The 18,009-nt window shown below is 35.6% G+C and overlaps 2 protein-coding genes across 2 annotated transcripts in view; both read left to right on the forward strand.

Moving 5' to 3' along the window:
- DIAPH2 (diaphanous related formin 2) overlaps positions 1–18,009 on the forward strand; it is a 780,329-nt gene that overhangs the window by 173,560 nt on the left and 588,760 nt on the right. Inside the window, exon 5 of the mRNA XM_032474690.1 lies at positions 4,773–4,912. Coding sequence (XP_032330581.1) covers positions 4,773–4,912 — 140 coding nt within the window. The remainder of the gene's footprint in view (positions 1–4,772; positions 4,913–18,009) is intronic.
- On the forward strand, positions 6,382–8,212 carry RPA4 (replication protein A4). The gene has a single exon (XM_006193215.3). It carries the CDS (start codon positions 6,511–6,513, stop codon positions 7,297–7,299), a length of 789 nt encoding a protein of 262 aa, XP_006193277.1. The 5' UTR covers positions 6,382–6,510; the 3' UTR covers positions 7,300–8,212.

The raw sequence follows: 18,009 nt of genomic DNA on the forward strand, positions 1-18,009 counted from the left end.
ATATGACATACCACTCCCTTCTGGCCTGTAAAATTTCTGTAAAAAAAATCTGCTGTTAGCCTTATAGGGTTTCCTTTGTACATAATAAGTTGCTTTTCTCTTTATGCTTTTTAAGATTTGCTCTTTTTCCTTTACTTTTACCATTTGAATTATAATGTTTCTCAATTTGTTTCTCTTTGGGTTCATATTATTTGGAACCCTTTGGGCTTCTTGGACCTGGGTATCTGTTTCCTTCCTCAGATTCAGGAAATTTTTAGCTATTATTTCTTCAAATAATTATTCTGGGCCTTTCTCTCTTCTCCTTCTGGGACCCCTAAAATGCAAAGTTATTCCACTTGAAGTTAGGATATGTTCTCTTATTTTTCACATTACTTTTTCAGCCTCTGAAAAGGTCTTAATTATAAACTATATGTCCTGTGGTGGGAAATGACACTATGTGAATTCATCTCATGATACTAATGTTCTGTATAGTTTTTATCTTATAGACCCTGAGTTGATAATATGTAGTATCTTTCACACTATATTTCTCATGCAATTAAAACACCTTTCAGTGCAAATAGCATAAAAAATTATTCAAAATGTTGCTTTAATGTAATATGTTTTAAAGTACCTTTTATACTTGGGGGATGAATTAATTATTTAATGCTAATCTCCCTTTATGAGATATTTTTCTTATATAGCTGAGAGAAGTCATCTAAAGGTTTAGCAATATATTCAGCTTCAGATAGCCCACCAAATACATCACTCTTAGAGTAAATAGGTAGATCGACTTGGATTAGGTCCTTTTTTTAATCTCCTTTTTCTACTGGAACTCAAGGAACTGATGATGAGGAAAATGGCTTTTTGATTTCTTATGCTTTTAAACTTATGGGAGTCTCTCAAGAACAACACTGTGAACCTTTATAGATATAATTCCAAATTTGTTAATCTGTAACATTGCTTTCTCAGAGAACTGCAATGAAAGATAAGAAACTCACATGATTAAAGTAGCCAAAGAAACCTGACTGTGTTAGGGTTTATAAATCATAATCAATAGCAGTAATGATATTACTGTTTTCATCACAATAATATTGTCCTTCCTACTTGAAAATGACACCACTGATAGTAATTACTATTTGTGTGCACACTGTAGTTGAAAAGACCTGTGTACAATCAATAGTTTTTCCCAGTGTCTGCAGCAAGATACCTTTATATCCTTTCTTCACTTTATAAGTAAATCTGTATTTACATTAAAGAATGACAGGTCATGCTAAGACCAACTCAATTTAAAATCAGAAGTGGTATCTCCACTGCAAATTTTAAATGTTCTTTTTAGAATATTGCGCATCTGGTTTTGATACTAACATTTCATATCAGAGTAGGGGGATTGTGATTATTAAACTGACCTAAAGTTTCTTTTGGTTCTTTGTGTAGTGTGTTAGAATAATACAAACATAGTCACACTGACAAGTATCTCCATCCTAATGATTTTCAAATTAAGGAATGGTTTCAAATTAGGAAAGCTTTTTGTTCACCTAGCTTTGGAATAGCATGATGTATGCTAATTGCTAACTTCGTCTGCATTATTTTTTAAAGATCAAATGGGCACAGTGGTAATTTTCATTAATCTCATACAGAGCAGCTAATTAAAATTTCCATTATTATCCATCCATTATCTAGTTGTTTCCTTTGTTCAGTATCAGAACAGGATATTAATAATAAGCCATTCTTGTATTACAACCCTGTTAAATATAGTGAGAATTAGTGTAATCTATTGCGTTGTTTTGGTTTTAGATGACTTCTTTAATATTATGCTGCATCATATTGATTATGCTGAAGATACTTTGACATATTGTAATAGAGATTTCAGAATCAAATACTTGTTGCTTTAATTTTTTAATCAATATGGAGACAAAGTGACATAAAGTAGAAAAAGAAGTAACCCAAGGCCCAGAATGTTAGTGTTTTATTCTCGCAACTTCACTAATTATGTGAACTTGGGAAATCAGCTTGATTCTCTACTTCTGTAATGCGGATATTAGGAGAGCTGATCTTTAAGGACCAGTGCAGCCTTCTCATGGTATAATAATTCATAATTTCCAAATACAAACTTATGTGAAAACCCCAAAGTCCTTCTAAGTTATAACACACATTTGTTCTATAAAGTTACATATTTTCTGTCTTACTCCATTAGGTTGTTTGCTCCCATTCCTTATAACCATAGAGTATCCTCAATTATAAAACTGTTTCTAAGACTTGGAGGAGGGGTGAGTCCCAAGGTGATTGGCTGGCGTAATTTTTCCATAGAGTATCTCACCCACAACCATGTAGAAGAAGGGAAGTAACATTTTCTGAGCACCTTACTCTGTCTATGAGACAACATGTATCAAACGTCTGTTTTAGGCACTTGATATGCATTGTCTTAATCCTCCTAATAAATACGAGGGGTAGGTGTTTTTCACCCTTATATCATGAATGAGCAAACATGTTTATAGAGAGAAGTTCAGTCAGCTGCTCAAAGACTACCTAGAAGGTAAGGGGGCCATGATTCATACCCAGGGGCAGTTTGAGCCATCCCCAACATACTATATACTGCCTCAGTTTACCTGTTGTGTACTAGCATCTCTGAATAAATTGTAATGGAACCTCTCAGAACTATAATATTCAAAAGCAAAGCTAAACTGAATTTGGAAGGTTCAACATGTTGAAACTCATCAGTCATTCACCCATTTCTTACTCGCCATTCATATATCCGTCTTTCATTCAAGAAATATGTATTGAGTACTTAGCATATGCCAAGCACTGTGTTAAGATCTGGAGGTACAGCAGTAAACAAGCTAGGTGAGGTTCCCACATCCTGGGCCTTATGTTTTAATGAGGAAGACACAGTAAATGAGTTAAGTGCTAAAGCAGATGAACTTATATAAAGCTAATAGTATCAGTGAGATTTGAAATGGTGTTGTGATGATAACTGCAGTGTGAAGGGCAGACTCTTGGGCTGAGACATAAATGATGAGAGCCAGCAATGGAGATGTCAGGGCTAAGAGTCTTTCAGGTAGAGAGAACAGCAAATACAAAGGTCATTCTGCAGAAACGAGCTCTGTTTACAAACCTCTGAGGGCGGATCAGTAGGGCCTTGTCATCTGTTAATTTAGAAAACAAGTTTGAGGATCATGTGAAAGTGATATGTGACAGGAGACCTGCAAAATTTTATACTTTAATGTTTACTTGCTATTATTCCTTGTGGTTCTGTAGCCTTAAGAGATAGGTAAATAAGTTATAGAAATGTGGAACTGATTTCACGGCGATGGCTTTACTCACTGCACCATCTGTGTGGTGATTCATTGAGTAGACTTCTTGAACATCTACTCCATATCCTAATAAAGCAAGAAAAATCAAGTCAGTGGCCATTACACAAAATATGGGAACAAAAAGTATGAAATTGTATTCCTTGTTCTGTAATTGTTATAGACAGATTCAGGCACATCACACTTCAGTTGAGGCTCACTACACTCAGTCACCTTGGTAGATACTTGGCATGCATGGAGTTCCAAGTCTAGAAGAGAGAGACACAAATAATGACCTCTGCACCAATGTCTTAAGTGCTGTAATAGTGATGGTGCCACAGTGGTGTAAGGGAATAGAGCTCTCGTACATAAGACGTTATCAGACTTTAAACATTTACTATTTAATGGAATTTTTAAAAATTTATACATTAAGAATGGTTGACAATTTCCATATTCAGAAGGCATTCTCAATAAAAAGCCAAATAGTGTGAAACCCTAGGGAGTCTGTTTCTCATTATTAACATATTGTTTTTTTTTTAAACTCTATAGCCTCTAATGATATGACTTTTACCAAATTAGCAGAAACTGAGTGTAATTCATACGCATTTACAAAATGGGACTCAGGCTAGAGTTTTAATTCAGGAGGATATGTTTGTAATATAGAAAAGGGACAGTTATAAGTATGTATTTCTAGAACGTGAAACTTTGAATTATTAGTACAATGACTGTGTTGATGATGTTTTTCTCCCAGCCTTCTCCCCAAACTGCTTACATAGTTATGGCAAGGTGATGAAGTTAAGGAGCTGTGATGAGATAATGAGTTCTAGAAATAACCCCGTATATGTTGGAAATTAAGCTAAAAACTAGTCACTATCAGATAAATGCATTTAAGGACTTTTAAAGATCAATCTACAGCCTGGGAGTAACAGGATGGAGTAGCTGGGAATTGGTGAATGCTTTAGAGTAATTTGTTAACTAATATGCTAATTGGAGACTATAGTGTTGTATATTTTAACCATCTTCCCTTGTTTTTCAGATAGGCTGATACTGACATATTTCAAAAGATTCGAGTTATGTATAATGTTTTGCATTAAATTCTGTTCACTGTATTTTGCAGAACAGAATATAAATATTTTAAGTGGGAAAATTAATAAGACGATTTCTAAATGTTCAGCCTGTGGGTTAAGGAGGACCTGCTAATGTTAATCCTAATGTCTGGGATTGTAAATTTAAGCATCCCCATCAGTGATACTTTATGCCACTCAAGTCCATATTCTATTCAGGTCATGTGCATCATCTGTGTAATTTTCTTTTAAATGAGACTGAGGAGAGTGTTGAGATATATACTACATGATTTTAGCACATCATTTCTATGACCAAGAATTTTTAAGCGACTAGCACTCTGTACACATTTTTATACAATAAAATTTTACATATTCTATGTGTGATTTTATATTAAAAAAAGCCTTGTTGTTTGTCTAAAATAGTATCTTTTTTTTTTAACAGGGAGGGCTGAAAAACAGCAAACATGAATGCACCCTGTCTTCACAAGAATATGTGCATGAATTACGATCTGGTATTTCAGATGAGAAACTTCTTAACTGCCTAGAATCTCTCAGGGTTTCTTTAACCAGCAATCCTGTCAGGTAGGTGGTTCTTGTTGTTTCGGTATATGATTCATATAATCTGTACTGTATGTAATTGTTGGAAATATAATCAGCTATGTCATTTTAACCTCAAGATTTCCTGACAGAAGTCTGATGTTAGCTAATAAAACAATGTCTAATTATGAGGTTGTATACTTTTAAAAATATAGAGTTAATCTGATCTCTAATAATGTACAATTTTAAGAATACAGATATTCCCTGGATGGTTAAATCCTCTTTGATTATTATAAAATATGGATCCAGAAGTTAAATATCCACATTTACATGAAAATCTGTACTCAGCGACCGTTCTATATTTATTTGTAAAATGAATTAAGTATAATGGCTTTATGGTATTATTCCTTTTTAACTTGAAGTAAATATATATTCTACAAGTTTTAGATATACTCTTCACACATTTCTGTAATTTCGGATAGCAAAAATTAGTTTGTCTTAACCAATAAAGGAAGTAAGAAAGTATTAAACTCCTCAAAATTTTACACACTTAGCTATTACCTAGGGACAAAGGATTTTTAGGGAAGAAGTTCTTGCCAATAGTGGATTCCAATGACTGATATTTTATTAACCATAAAAAGCCTTTAAATTAATTACACCCCAAATGAAATGTTTTTATAATGAAAAGGAGATTTTCAGTAATATGAAACTATTCTGGGATCCAGTTACACAATTACCGAACTCTTAAGTTTGGAAATTACTGGATAAGAATATATAGAAACCGTATTTTGATTTTATTCTTGGTTTTCCTAATATGTGATAGGGCCCACGTCTTGTACTTCCCTGATCTATCCACAGAGCCTTGAAAATAATTTTAGAGCTCAGTTGTTTCATTTGGATTTATGTGTAAATTGAAATATGCTACTTATTTTTACCTATAATGCATTTGGCAGAGTAACTGGGAAAGTGTAATTCTACAATAAAATTTAAAAAGTTAGCTGCAAGATACATGACTTGCATTTGAATATGATAATTATTCAGAGGTGGCTGTCTTGCTATTTTTTCCAGAATTATTCTGGTTTTAATGATTTGAACAAGGATGTGAGTTTTCTGGGAACAGTAACCATGGTGGTTCGTTCCCCGCTCCCCCCCCCCCCCCCCCCCCCCCGCGTCACCCGCCACCCCCGCCACACAGCGCTGCCGCCGCCCCTGCCCACAAGTTATAGTAAATTTATTGCTCCGAAAATTTCTGTTGAAGGGAAATAAATGAATACATGAGTCTTTAAGAAGTGACTATAGAAGTCGTGACATTTAGGAATGAAGTATGGGCAAACCTAGTAAAAAGGGTTTTTATAAAGATAGCGGGAAAGTTTTGAAATTACATGCGGGTCTTTTAAAATGTAGCCGAGTAGCTACCAGATGTCTCCGAAGAATTCTGGGACCAGGCGAGAAGCTGGCAGGTCCTGATTGGGTAGAGGCAGCTGCATCCTGGCAACTGATTGGCTCCACGGTTGCCAGGGGCTACTTGTTGCGTCACAAGCCCGGCATTACGTGGTAGCCCACGCTGGAGGTCGGAGCTCGCCGGCCGAACTCGCTGACTGGAGCTGAACGTCACCATCTCACCTGCTTGAGCTATCCTCAAAATGAGTAAGGATGGGTCTGGGAGCTGTGGCAGCATCTCTGCCGTGGGTGGAGCCAGTGGAGGCAGTGACCCACCGCCTCTGGGCAGGGTAGCTCTTGCTACTAAGTCCACACGATCCAGGGTACGAATCCAGGATATTGTACCTTGTTGTGTAAGCCAGCTGCTCACCTCTACTCTATTTGATAATGTCTTCAAGATTAGAGGAATCGAGATTTCCCAGGTGTCTATCGTGGGAATAATCCGACAGGCAGAGAAAGCTGCAAACTGCGTTCTTTACAAGATTGATGATATGACCGCCAAGCCTATTGAGGTTCGCCAGAGGATCGGCAGAGATAAAGCAAAGCAGGGGGTGACTCTGCTTCCAGTGGGGGTCTATGCCAAAGTGTTCGGTATCCTCAGATGTTCTGCGGAGGTGAAGAGCCTTGAGGTGTTGAAAATCCGCGTCCTGGAGGATATGAACGAATTCACCACACACATTCTAGAAACGGTCAACGCACACATGGTGCTTGATAAAGCTCTCCAAGCGGCCTCTGGGCAGAGCACCCCTGTTGCTCCGTTCGACATGGATGAAGCCCAGAAGCACAGTGAGTGCCACCCTGACTTCCTCTGGAAGGAGGTGCTGCGTTTGATTCAAGAGTGTCCTCGACAGGAAGGCAAGAGCATTGGTGAGCTCCTGGAGGAGCTTCGCAACCTGAGTATTGGGACCATCAAGCAAACCATTAATTACCTGACCACCGAGGGCCACATCTACCCCACCGTGGATGGGGAGCATTTTAAATCTGCTAATTGAAGCAGCAAAACGTTTTTTCATTTTTCGAAGACCCTTGCCTTCTGTTGTGACTGAGTTTGACTGTTTGACTTTTAGCAAGTAGTTTTTTTAAGCAAAAGATCGGAACTGGCATCCTTTGGAACCTCACTGCTTTTACAGTTGCATTGGACTTTCCTCTTTTTCTAACTGTCTGTATTTGAAACTCAGAGGGAATTGGCAATGGATAAATTCACTGGCCTTTTTGTAGGATTTACCTGCAAGCAAACGAAAACACTCCTTGACGGACGAATTTGGGGGAGAAAAGGTACAGAAAAAAATTGAAAAATTATTACTTAGGTGCGTGGGAGCTTCTTTTTCTGAAATAACTGCATACTAGGAGAAAACAGATTCAGTCAAGGAGCCAGTTAAGATACAAAAAAAAACATATTGTTTTTACATTAGACTTATTTTCTGTTTGGATTTAGCTTATTCTAGTCATATTGTTATCTCTTGCTAAATATAGTAATTGATTAATTCAGATGTGCTAAAGATAGCAATTTATGAAGTCAAGTACTCAGTTGAAGTGTTCACTGAAGGATTTGCTCTTATTGCCTTAGTTTTATGTTTTTTAAAAGATACAATTACACTGTGTTTAAATGGCAGGGTCACCTTTGACTACTTTTTTCTTAAAATATCATTAGTTTAATTATTGTGTCAAATACAATGTGGTATTTGGATTAAATTACAATCTCTTGTACTTGCATGGTACACAGATACCAGACTTTGTTTTATTTCTAATGTATTATCTGCAGTACTAAGTGCTCTGTTTTATGTATAAGAAGATTTTATTCTTATAGGTTAGACAAATAAAAAGTAATTATAGGAGTATTATTAAACTTAGCAAGTTTAACTAAATCTATTCAAACCTTTTATTAAAACATTTGCAAAATTTTGACTTCCCTGTGTGATTTTTTTCTAAATTCATTTGAAAAGCCTTTTGTTTTTTTTTTTTTGAATATTAATGTTAATTATCTGGAATAATTTTTTTCTCTTCTCTATATGATTATCAGTAACATAGGTTATATCTGAGTTGTAATAATACATTTTAGTATAGGTTATATTAATTATGTGAGGCTCTTTAAATAATTGAGTAAAGTAAGCATTTAGTTGTCCATACACTAAAGATGGTATCTTTCAAATTACTACTTTTGTTACATTACTGGAAAGAATATATATATATTCATTCAGACAGGTAGAAGAGAAAAGCATTAATTGTCTTAATCACAAAAAAGGTGCAAAAACAGAAAATCTCTTAAGTGCACCATAGCCATCCATACTGTCAGAACACGGCCTCTCTTATGCCACTTGTTACAAAAACTTACCACCAATTCTTCTTAAGATTCTGAGGCATAAACTTAAATTTTCTTCCCTTCAAAAGCCAAGAAATCACGAAACTCTTTTGAAAACCACAAATGGTTTTAACATACTATAAACCTGTTGTTTAAATTATCAGACATCTTTCCACTTTCTAGTCTTCATAAACATAGGAAATTCTGAACCACTCTTTGTTGAAAAGGTTGCCTGCTCTGGGGAAAATCATACTGAGGGAGAGACCAGGGGCATATTTCTTCCTCAGAATCTCAGAACGGAAAGAAATAATCTAAGAGACATAATGTTCTTTAGTGGTATCACTTACACAAATGCACAAACCCGGAGATTAACATCTGATATTATGACTTGTAGATCGTTCTCCTAGTTGTCAGAGTTGATTCACCTGGCCTTTGGATGGGTAGCCACTTTTCCCCTTGTTCTAGGAATATTCCTTCAGGACTAGGAAAACAGCAACCAAAAAGAAAAGGACAAAAAGAGAAAAAAAAAAAAAGCAAAAGAAAAAGAAAAAAAAAAAAAGCAAAAGAAAAAAAAAAGCCCTTTTTGGCTGCCTCTGTGCCCGGAAACTGGTATTTTGCAGTACATACACCTGAATTTAAGGCCAGGGACTACCCTTGCTCCTTTCACCATCCTTTGAGGGGAACTGTCCTCTGTCTTAGTATTTTGGGGTTCTTTTTAGGTTTGTTAATTACCCAGCACCCCTCCCCCTCATTCTTTCGCTTTAGTGGGATTCTGCTGCAGGTAAGGGACTGCAATGGAAGAATAGTAAGCATGCCTAGCTACAATGTGAATGGAAATCAACAAACATTTTTAGGCAGAAAAGAATTGCTAAGATTGTCTCGTACATGCACATTTAGTGCATGTTAGGGGTAGCAGATTATTAAAATTCAGTTTAAGCCATCCACCTGGCACGCGTACTTTTTCAATTTTGTTTAGCTGGTGAATAAACTTGGCCAGTGCTCCCCTTCCTCTTCAGTCTTGCCTTGTATCTGAGCCAAACCTTTGAGGATAAGTTAGAAATCTTGGGGAAATACAGTCGACTGTTTTGGGCAGGAACATTTAAGTCTGAAGAATCTGAAGAACATAATTGATGGTTATAATCCACTAGGGGTTGTTTTCCTATGGCTCATGGGCATAAGAAATGTGTGCATTTATGTTGAAGTTGATTCTAAATGAGCTGAATAAATAAATTTGAAAATGTTTTCAAGTCAAAGTTAGTATTATTGTCATAATTGTTAGTAACTGTTTTATTTTACCGACTAAATTTAGATTTAGGGGGGAAGGTAAAGCTCAGTGGTAGAGTGCGGGCTTAGCATGCGCGAGGTCCTGAGTTCAATCCCCAGTACCTCCATTAAAAAAAAATTGATTTAGATTTTAATTGTAATATGAGAAATACAAATTGTATTTTTACAATTTTCATTAACTTTTTATAATGACACATCAAAAATGGTAAACACTGAGAATTATTTTCAGTCATTAAAACTTTAGTGAGTACCTACTATGTGCATTTAAGTTTTAACTTTCATTTTAATAAGCTTAAATTCAATTGACTTCTGAAATATTTATTAAAATAAAAATAGTTAATGTTTTAACATTTATATAGTACTTATTATCTGCTAAGCACTGTTCTAAGAGAGAGTGTGTGTATGTGTCTCTGTGATGCCTAGATTTATATTTCCAGCTCAGACATTTCTCTTGAAATTTAGATTCTGTCTCCAAATGTCTTCCTGGATGCCCTACAGGCATCTTTAAAAACATTAAAGAAATAATAGCAAGAAACACTTACATATATACCATTTTACTCTCCCCTAGGAAATGTTCTAAGAACTTGAAATACACACATACAACCAGGCAATCATTATCATTACTATTAATATTGTTCTCATTTTATAGATGGGGCACTTGAGGCTCAGAAAGCTTAAGTAATTTGCTCCATTTTAGTGTTACATGGTTAGTATCAGAGCTAAGGTTCCAACCCAGAGCCTGGGTCCTTAACTACTTCTTTGTACACAATAAGGAAAGTCTTTAAAAATATCCTCCTTTCATTCTTGTCACATACTAAATATTTTAACTTTATGTCTTTCATTAAAATTTGCCTGACTTGAATTAAAAAAAAAACACTGAAATATTCCCGCAAAAAATATAAAGGAGAATATAAAAGCACCTGTGTACTCATCTACTAGTTTAAGAACCAAAACTTTATTATAGTTGTAGAGAACTTAGCCATATAACTCATTAATTTTTAATGACACTCTACCACCCTTTGAGCCTACATTTTTCACTGATTAAAAAATCATCTGAAAGGCTCCATCTTCTATAAACCAATGCATTTATTTTTTGAAGTGTAATATGTGAAGAATATATATCATTGTGTTGAAAAGTCTTTTTCCTATGACCTCATGGCTCTGTGTAGTGAAATTTGGGACTTCTTTGCTCTGTACATGATGGATGGTACTGCTAGTAATTCAAATGTATGGTATTTATTCCAATTTACCATTATATGATAAATTAAGAAAACTTTATTTTACTATTGAGAGATAAATTTTTTTTCTTTTCGGTAATACCTGAAGTTGGAGCGGTTCAATGACTAGCACTTAATATTATGTAGTTTGTTTTTATACAGCACATGGATATCCCATAAAGGAATAACAAATTCCCCTTGTCCATATGGGGCCTGTCCGTATGGAGCCTACATTCTAGTAAGAAAAGTCAGACAATTAAAATTTTATATATATATATAAAATGTCAGGTTGTGATCTGTCCTGGGGAGGGAATGTTGCTATTTTATATCCTATGGTCAGTGAAGGCCTCCCTGTCTTTAATGATATGTGAGCAGAGATCTCAAGGAAGTGTGGGAGTGAGCTATGTTGTCCACTGGAGGAAGAAGAGTGTTAGAAACAGGAGCCAGCAAGAGCAAATGCTGGGCCTGTTCCAGGAATGTCAGAGGCCAGGGGGGTGGAGGCAGAGAATTGTGAGCCATTGGAAGGACGTCAGCTTTTACTCTTGAGTGAGCTAGCAAGCTGTTAGAGGGTTTTGAGGAGAGTAATGGCCAGACCTGACGTAGATTTTTAAAGAATAACTTGGTACAAGCAGGAAGACCATGTTACATATCGCAGTAAAGGAGCTAGAAATCTCATAAGGATTCTACGGGCAGCCATATAGCTGTGCCTCATGGAGGCTGACACGGAAGGTCCCTTGACATCCCAGGGTAGTCCTAGAACCTGATTATTTTTGTTATGAGTCTTCACCTCAGCGGAAGAAATGCATGGCTTGTCTCCCTGATTTGTTCCATTGTTAACGTGGCCTCTACATGAGTCTGCTGCTGCTTCTGATATTAACTGCCTGGCTTTCTCTACATTACCCATTTTGAATTCTTTATGGAGAGACCCTGGTCCCCATTTGTTTCTGCTCGGGCAAAGCTTTTCATGACAGGCCACCTGAGCCTTCTGGCCCGCTTAAGTGCTTGCCACACCGCTGGTCAGGTGACCATCCCTAATCCAGTCAGTTTTGCCCTTGGTAAGGAGAGGGAGGCAAGATGATGTGGTCCGGAATTTGTCCACCTCAGAAGGTGTTCCTGGAGAGTGCTCCCCTAAGAAGGGGACATGAGCTTCTCTGGCACCAACCAGTGTAGGAACTTTAATAAGGTGAGAAAGAGAGTTATCATTATTTTTTAAATTGAAGTATAGTTGATTTACAATGTTGTGTTAATTTCTGTGCAGCATAGTGATTCAGTTATACATATGTATATATATATATTCCTTTTCATATTCTTTTTCATTACAGGCTATTATAAGGTACTGAATAGTTTTCAGTGAACAGTAGCACCTTGTTTATCTGTTATTTATATACAGTAGTTTGTATCTGCAAACCCCAAACTCCTAATTTATCCCTCCTTCCCTTTCCCCTTTGGTAACCATAAGTTTGTAGAAAGAAAGTTATTGTGTGGTTATCTCCTGAAGGTCAAGAATTATGTTTTATTTATTCTCTGTATTCAGCACATAGCATTATTCCTTGTGGAATTAAAAGTTGAGTGAATGAAAAAAAGTAACAGACTGCTACCACAAAGTACCTCTAGTATTCCCGTGTGTATGTGTGGGTTTGGAGAGCGGGGAGAAGATCAAGGAGCACCAGTGTCCTTTCTTTTCCTCTGAGTGTCCTGAGGATTCTTACCAAAGTCTAGTAAGCCACCTCCAAGCAATGGTTTCTTCTTGGACTTTTTTCTACCATTTGACTCTAGACCGAAAGTCTTTCTTCTTCCTGATAAAGGGATACTCTCCTCAACCTGCCCCCCACAAAAAATCAAATAGTAGTGGTGGGATATGTGTTTACATCACATGGTTAAAAAAATTCTCAAACGCAGTGTAGTGTTTTCCCCTCTTGGGAACTCACAGTGAATGTTAGTATTGTTTTTTTAAAAAGGATTTTAGAAATCCTATAAGAAAGAATCATGTTTTAACTTTACTAATACAGAGTTTCCAAATGAAAAAAAGTATTTTATTCCTTAGACATGTGAAGAACCATTCTATAGTGTAAACCACACTTTCTATTTCCATCAGATTTAAACCTATCGACACCCATAAGATTTTATCTAACCATCCCTTACTTTATTTTTTTTTCATATATATATTTTCATTGAAGTATAGTCAGTTTACAATGTTGTATCAATTTCTGGTGTACAGCACAATACTTCAGTTATATAGGAACATACATGTATTCATTTTCAAATTCTCTTTCATCATGTTACTACAAGATATTGAATATAGTTCCCAGTGCTATGCAGTATAAATTTGTTGTTTATCTATTTTTTATGTATCAGTTAGTATCCGTAAATCTTGAACTTCCAATTTATCCCTTCTCATCCACTTCCCCTCCTGGTAACCATAAATTTGTTTTCTATGTCTGTAAGTCTGTTTCTGTTTTGTAAATAAGTCTGTCTTTTTTTTTTTTTTTTTTTTAGATTCCACATATAAGTGATATCACATGGTATTTTTCTTTCTCTTTCTGGTTTACTTCACTTAGAATGATAATCTCCAGGTTCATCCATGTTGCTGCAAATGGCATTATTTTATTATTTGTTATAACTGAGTAGTAGTCTATTGTATAAACATACCACAGCTTCTTTATCCAGTCATTTGTCGATGGACATTTAGGTTGTTTCCATGTCTTTGCTATTGTAAATAGTGGTACTGTGAATACTGGGGTACATGTGTCTTTTTGAATTAAGGTTCCCTCTGGATGTATACCCAGGTATGGGATTACTGGATCAAGAATTCAGCAAGGTAGCAGGATACAAGATTAACATACAGAAATCAGTGGCATTTCTTTGCACTAACAGTGAAATATCAGAAAAGCAAAATAAACAATCCCTTTTAAAATTGCATCCAAAAAAAAAAAACCAAAAGTTTCAAAATAAATCTGACCAAGGTAGTGAGAGTTTTATATTCGGAGAACTTCAAAACATTGACCAAGGAAATTAAAGATGTCTTAAAGAAATGGAAAGATATCCCATATTCTTGAATTGGAAGAATTAATATTGTTAACATGGCCATACTACCTAAAGCAATCCACAGATTTAAGGTGATCCCTATCAAATTACCCAGGACATTTTTCACAGAATTAGAACAAATAATCCTAAAATTTATATGGATCTCACAAAAGATCTGTAATTGCCAAAGCATTACTGACAAAAAAGAATGAAGCTGGAGGAATAACCATCCGCTACTTTAAAATCTCCCTCCCATTAACCAACAAATAAGTAATCAAACGAACACAGCAAACAACTAATTTATTTCTCGTTTGGAAAGAAACAAATAAACAAGATCAATGAAACAACAACAGCAATTGAGAAAAGGAGGAAACCAATATAAGAACAAACCCCAGAATGAGAGTAATAAGGAAATTACATAGAAAACAAAGAAAAAATTGCATTTAGAGGAAAAAAGTCACCTTGAATGCATAGTATCTGATTTCTTGTATAAAAGAGCCCTTGAAATTCAACAGCAATCATTTAATATCATTGGTTTAGTTCCCTACGGATTCCATAACAGTGATCAAAAGCTGGGTGACTTTAATCAATAGAAATGTATTGTCTCACAGTCAGGTGGCTAGAAGTCGGATATCAAGGTGTGGGCAGGGAGGTCCCTCCTAAGACTCTAGGGTGGGGATCTTCACTTCCTCATCTTCTCACATTCCTTGGCTCATGGCAGCATAACTCCAATGTCTGCCTCCTTGTCATGTGACCTTCTCTTTCTTAGAATACTCTGTATTCACTAGTTTGTTGTATTTTTTTAGATTCCACATATAAGTGATATCATACAGTGTTTGTCTTTCTCTGTCCAACTTATTTCGCACAATGCCTTCCAGACTCACAGATGTAGAAAACAAACTAGTGATTACTGGGGGGTGGAAGGTGGGCAACATAGGGGTGGGGGAGAGGGAGGTATAAAATGTTGGGTACAAGATAGATTCAAGGATGTATCGTACAACATGGGGAATATAACCAATATTTTGTAATAACTGTAAATGGAAAGTAACCTTTAAAAATTGTATAAAAAATTTAAATGCAAAAAAATTATGATAAAAAAGACTGGGTGGTAAAAGGTAAAACTGAATTATTCACTAAAATTAATGAAAATTAATTTCAGTAGGAGGTATCTACCTAATAAAAAAAAGTAAATAAAAATAATAATGATTTATGCCTGGAGGTAAATTACTATGGCTAAAGTTAATGTGATGAAACTAGCTAATTTACTAATCAACTTTCTAAATGTATTTAAAAATTAACAAAAAGTAAATGCTCAAAGAAAAAAAAAAAAAAGAAACTCTAATTGGATTTAAGACCCACCCTAATCCAGTATGATGTTCTATCCATCTTTACCTTAACTACATCTACAAAGACCCTATTTCCAAGTAAGATCGTATTCTCGTATTCTAAGCTTCTGGATGGATTCTCTTCAACCCACCACAATCATGCAAAGGAAAATTACCCTTCAAACCGTTGAAATAACAAAATTAAGCTAAATTCTGTCTAGGTAAAAGCATTAACTAGTTCAGAATATTCAAAAATAGTAGAACTATGTACTACTTCTAGAACTTTCCTTATGTAGAACTACTCTTAATGAAATTAAATATTATCCTTGTTCTCCTTATAAAGAATTTTTTCTGGCTATTAAATTATGAGAGAGAGCAGGGTATATGATAGAGTACCACTAGAATGCCAGTCATGAGATCTGTTTTTCAGTCCTCGATTTCTCACTGTCTGTGACCTTCGTGAGCTCTTTGGGCCTCAGTTTTTCCACATCTAAATGAGGCTGGAGCCTTCTGGCTCTAAGAATCTATGTTTTATTTTGCTTATTTCCAGTCCTACAACTTTTGCTAGTGTAATTAGATTAGTGCTTAGAGATGATTGTGAAGAGTGAGAAAAATGTTCCTCCATAAGACCAAAAGATTTCCTAGCATTCCATTATTTTCTTGCATTTGTAAATATATTTAACTACCTCCAGACAGGTATTTATAGTTTCCTTCAAAATATTGAAGGAAGCAGTTTCTATGCCTATATTACATAACTCTTTTTGAAAGCTGATATTCATTAGAATCCTGTCATTTGCCCTCCCGTGGCTGATTTCCTTCCATACCACAGTTTTAACTGGTTTCTTTTTGTTCCGCCCCTAGTAAAATAATAAATAAATATATAAACACACATACACACACTAATAGCTTTACTAAACATTCTCAAAGCACAGTCACTTCAGAATGTTAAACAAAGTCATGGATTTCAAATTCATGTAGTATTTAATCACTCAGAAGATAAAGGCAATCAGAAAGTCATTTCATTATATGATATTCTGCTAATGACAAATATTTAAAAATCCCTTCTATAAACCATCATTAACTGGCCATATCCCAAATCACTCCCTTACTATACATCATCAACATTTATTTTGTACTGTATACATTCACCCGCACCTGTTTATGCTCTATAATAGTTTCATGCATGTACGCCTGCTTTTCTCATTTAGATTTTAGACTCTGGGGAAGGGACCCTCTTGCCCTCTTGTTTGTTTCATGATGGCAGGTCCAGTGTAATTTATATACAATAATGTGTGATTTGATGTGGGTATTGACCCACCATCAATAACAAGCTATTCTTCTCCAGCAGTGAGAATGAATTTGCATTAATCTGGCTCTATTTTGTGGCCGTGCATTTTTAGATGTAATCAGAGAAAAAGAATGAAGCTAACTTACTCCACACAGGAATGAAACCTATTGGTTTGATATGAACCATTTTCATCAACTACAGCAAATGTAGCATGCTTTCCACAATGGTCTTTTTATGGTTGTATGGTGAGTTAATGAAATTGAATGTTTACAACTCTATTTAACACCCTAAACGTCCATGAGTTTTGACTATAAAATACATCCCAATCTGCCGTCACAATTTGTGTTAGGCTTTGCACATACTGTGGTCTGTGTGTTTCAGAATGAGAACTGTTATTTACAGTTTTTTGTTCATATTCCTTTACTAAAGTTTATGAAAGAAAGCAGTGCCTGCTGAGAAATGACCAATGAGTTTGGACAATTTTATTCCCAGCCAACCCATTACAGGATGTGTAGGTGTTTGGCAGTACATTTCATGAAGAACCCAAAGAAATGTGTAGCAATAAATCATTGTCACTAAGCTTTCTCAAAACATGACAAAAACAACAAATACTGGTCTGAAGAATAGTGTGAGAGTTAGGACTGTGTAGAGTTCTTTCAGAGTTGTTGCTGAAATTGCCTTACAGCTCGAAGGGTGTATCACCCCACTAGGAAACTTTTTTTTTCCTGTTTTGCTTGGAATCATTGTTATCAGCCAAACTCGTGGCGTAGCGCGTGTACTCTTTCTGTGGTGATAGCTTCCTCTGCCAGTGTTTCCAAGCAGGTGAAAACAGATAAAACGTCTCTTAGAGTTTCTGTATTTGTAGTTATTTGCATTTCCTTTGGCATACTTGTCTTTACTTGATATTTTCTAACTTCCCTTTAGATTGAAACATATTTTTCTAGCATATTAACAAATAATGCATTGTAATATAATCATCGTAATGAGAATAGCTAACTCTTGACAGTAATACAAATTAGGAATGGAAAGTACTTTCTGAGTTATTGGTGTTAGTAACTATTTGAACAGCCTGTATTAAACTTATTAAAAGCTTGGCAGAGCAGCCGACACTGCTTAGAAAGTTAATATAACTGTAGGTGCAGATCAATACTCTTCGAACATTTTGCATTGGGCTACCTATGAAAAACAGAATAATGAGGACAATTTTTTATGAGGCAGAAATGTGAACAGGACTTAAAATTGTGAGCACATCTCAGAAGGCAGCA

The sequence above is a fragment of the Camelus ferus genome, chromosome X (assembly GCF_009834535.1).
Source record: "Camelus ferus isolate YT-003-E chromosome X, BCGSAC_Cfer_1.0, whole genome shotgun sequence".
Lineage (NCBI taxonomy): Eukaryota > Metazoa > Chordata > Mammalia > Artiodactyla > Camelidae > Camelus > Camelus ferus.

Excerpts from the sequence above, each read along its gene's own strand:
- RPA4 (XM_006193215.3), top strand. The coding sequence starts at position 6,511 with ATGAGTAAGGATGGGTCTGGGAGCTGTGGCAGCATCTCTGCCGTGGGT.